This window comes from Haliaeetus leucocephalus, unplaced genomic scaffold (genome assembly GCF_000737465.1).
Source record: "Haliaeetus leucocephalus isolate CR32 unplaced genomic scaffold, Haliaeetus_leucocephalus-4.0 Scaffold636, whole genome shotgun sequence".
NCBI lineage: Eukaryota > Metazoa > Chordata > Aves > Accipitriformes > Accipitridae > Haliaeetus > Haliaeetus leucocephalus.
The window spans coordinates 2,488,757-2,492,552 of record NW_010973072.1 but is presented as its reverse complement, the minus strand read 5'-3'; the positions used below and the strand labels follow the sequence as shown (position 1 = coordinate 2,492,552).

At 36.2% G+C, this 3,796-nt stretch overlaps 1 protein-coding gene across 2 annotated transcripts in view; it reads right to left on the bottom strand.

Annotated features, from left to right (window-relative positions):
• Positions 1-343: 343 nt before the first annotated feature.
• Positions 344-3,796, bottom strand: part of RBFOX1 (RNA binding protein, fox-1 homolog (C. elegans) 1) — a 293,981-nt gene continuing 290,528 nt past the window's right edge. For both annotated transcript variants that reach the window (XM_010578434.1, XM_010578433.1), the window contains one exon: positions 344-2,975. In XM_010578434.1, the coding sequence (XP_010576736.1) occupies positions 2,853-2,975 (123 nt within the window). In that variant the 3' untranslated portion in view covers positions 344-2,852. The remainder of the gene's footprint in view (positions 2,976-3,796) is intronic.

The following is a 3,796-nucleotide window of genomic DNA, read 5'->3' as shown; positions in this document are numbered from 1 at the left end:
TTCTTCCTACCAACAAAACCCAATTCTTCCTCATGTATCATGTAGGGTTGCCTGAACAACACATCTGATACCGGATTAACCTTGCTTTTTGGGGAAGCAAACCTTCAACCCAGGCCCGAGCTGAATCACACGCACGCACACAGGGTGGGCACTAACCTCGTGGGGCTCCTCTGCCCAGCCCGGCTGCCAACCACCACTGCCGGGCGGTAAAAAACCTGGGAACCTTGTCAGCAGTACGTCTGTTTGTAAGTATGTTGTGTACAGTATGGATGGTGCAACTGTGGATAGCTCTGCGACCAACGCGGTGAAAAGGAAAAGGAAAATGACTTTGAACACCAGCGTATTTTTACCTTTTCAGACTAAGCTTTTATTTTGATATTACAAACCATTTTTTTTTTTTTATTCACAAATCACGGTTGTGATATAAACACTAATTTCTAAAGACAGATATACACATTTTCTGGGTTTGTAGGGTGCTTTTTTAAATCTGTTTAGAAGTCACTATGTTCCACATATGGTAGTAATAATTTTTTTCATAAGTCATATTATCAGTAGTTATTTATATAAGTGAAAACATTCCCAATATATATTGTAAAAAAATTTCAAATGCTTTTCTTACATAACTATTTCAGACATACAGTTTAAAATGACTACTAGGAGTACTGTAGGAGCTTTATAAACAAAATATTTTCTAATATGGGCTGCACCCTCAACCTTTCAAGATTATTTTAATAGACTAAAATGCCATATAATCATTTGGAGAGTGGGAGTTGTAAAGCCATCTCATGAAAATTAAAATTGCAAATAAATTCTGTTATTCCCCACATTAGACATTTTGTGTGTGCAATTCCAAAAAAGATGTATCATCCACACTTTGAATTGGAAGCCTAACATTTGGTAAACATTTTTCACGTTGCTTTTATCGTGGTGTTTAAATGAAATATACTTTTTTTTTTTAATAGGAGGCTTGTTTCATATATCTTATATAATAAATGTGGGGATTGAACTCTTAATAAATTTCAGTTCATTCCCTCACCAGTATAAATATATGTTACTGCCCCATTTTTCATTAATATAGTATCTTTCTCTCTCTGTTTCAATTTTAAAGATAATTTCTTTTTCATTCTTAGATATAAATGCTACAGAAACTTTGTTTTCAAATCTTGTGAAACTTTATTGATGGTTATTGTTCAACTGATCATACTGCATGCACATACGATGACAAAGAGAAAGCCTGATCACAAACACTTTTTTTAAAGCAGAGTTGTTATAGCAAGTTGGCAGGTTCACAGCGGTGAGTTGATAATTTACTAAGGTGCTTGCCAGTAGGCACGCACGTTACACATGAGGATATAACTATCTGCAGCAAAACTGTAGCGAGACAGTTTTCTGCTTTATTTATTTAAATACAAAAACAAGAAGACCCGTGACAAACACCCCAACTTAGGTTAACTTGTAAACAGGACAACATGGAAAGAGTCCAAACATATGCACAGACAAACTGCAATTTTTCAACTATGCTTGAAACTGCCACCTGGGCGTCTGCTGGGCTGCACCTGCCCGAGACCCAGCCAAGCAGCCTTCTCCAGTCAGTGCTCGGTCAGAAGAAGGTCCCTCTTTTGTCCCAGTTGAAAAGTTGTCTTGGGCCCAGTATTTAGCAAAATGGCCTTGGTTTGAAAATAAAATAGGGGCAAGTTGTCATGCCTTGAAAAATTGCAGATTGTTTACACGACACAGTCATGTTTCAAAAAGTACCAAGCTGATGAAAATACCATGATTATCTCTACTCAATGATTGCAATACTTGTAAAATGCTTATATAAATCTGAATATGATTATCATATAATTCCATAAAAATGATACGTCTGTCTCTAACAGTTGGTCTACTAGGCTAAATCTAAAGCATCATAGGCTGTGTATTTCTAGAACTTAACAACTCCACTGCACGGATGTAAATTTTATACATTTTTTTTACTGGTACAAAGAATTTAAGTTTTTATTACTTTCTTTTTTTGGAAAAAAAAGAAAAAAATAGAAACAGTGCTTTTATCACCTTTTTATTATTGTTTTTTTCCCTCCCATAATATAAAAGTCAGCAATGATATCAATAATTTATTTTACTGGAAGAAATATAAAAAGAATGCTTGTTAATGGTCTAACTAGCAGTTTTTGCCTAAATAACTAGTTATGGTTAAATAGCTGAATACTGCCTGGTGGAATGCTTTAAAAGGGTGCCTTCGGACAGGTTTTAATCTGATTTTTATGTACAAGTGTCGAGAGAAGCACCCCTAATAAGAACATAACCTTTGGCTTTGAACAAACAGTGAATAATTTACGACAGGTGATATATGATAGTTGGTGCAGTGGGGCCCCTTTTTGCTTCATTAATTAATATTTTAGCCAAACCCCATTCCCATGTCCCCAATTTCCCCCCTCCCTCCCTCTCATAAACTAAAATAAATGTAGATGCAGAAAAAAATGACTACTGTAGTCACTTACACTCTTACAAAACATGTGATAACCCCAATAGCTTAATATTCAGCATATATAATTCATTTACATGATATAGCACTCTTGATTGTGGCCCTAAAACAGTTTTTATTCATATCTAGCAGCTTTCTAGATCAACCACAAAAACTTCTACAGCCAGCAATCAAACTACGTAACCTTCAGAAATTAAAGACCCACAATATTAAAATACACAGAACAAAATATCTGAGGTATAAGATAAAAAATGTAATTTTTCCTCTTTTTAGAGTTGCTAAAATGATGCACTACTGCATGTATTGCAATACCCAGGCCTCGGAAAGCTTCCTTTTTCCCCACATTGGAAGGTTTTTATGGTTTTGTCATTTAGTATGGAGCAAAACGGCTGTATCCCCCTCGGTATATACTAGCCTGTAATGAAGAAAGAACGAGACCGACATCATCAGCATGGCTCCTAGTCTTGGCATCAGTCAAGGGTGCAAAAGCATTCTGAAACAAAGCAATTTGATGGATTGTTTTTTAAATTTACTTTTTTAACAACTAGATTTGCAATTTCATTTGACATGACTACTGCCCCATCTTAAAAGGCAAGCAACGTTCAGAACACCCCACAGCTGCAGTGCCAACGCAATCCAAGGTCAAGGGAAGCTACTCAAGATTATTTTTAATCCAACAAAAATTAACTAGAAGACATGTGAATAAAGTGTCAAATTCCACTCCTCAACATACACATGCAGCTCCCTCTGATGTCAGTGAAAACTAAGTGCACTCATCTAAAGATGAATTCTAGCCAAGATTGAAGATTATTTATGAGTTTCCTTCCTCAGAAACCAGGGAACAGTTAATAAAAAATAGTATCTCTCTTCCGTGGAATTTTTCAGCTAGTTTTCTGTTCTTGCAATGAGCACAAAACAGAAGATAACTGTCTTTCTTTTACTGAACATTGAGGACAATTAAAACTTCATTTCTTACTTCTGTGCTAAGGCTCTAGAGTCTCAAAAGCAGCAGATACTTATGAGTTGCATATATTCAGTGATTGAAATAAATGCTCTGTAATATTTGGATATGGAGAATGGTGCTTTTTTTAACACACAGAAAGTCATCCGTCTCCAATACAGTTCGGTTAAACATACATTTTCCCCTGCTCTCTTGACAGATACAGTTCAGTGCCAAAGGCATTAACAGCCTGATAAAAACAAAGTTTCAATTCCTGCCATGCAGGTTCTCTCCCTGCCCTTCCCCACTCCCATCTTCCCTCTCTCTGTGGTGCGTTTTTTGGGCTGTTTTTTTGGTGGGTGGGTTTTTTTGGG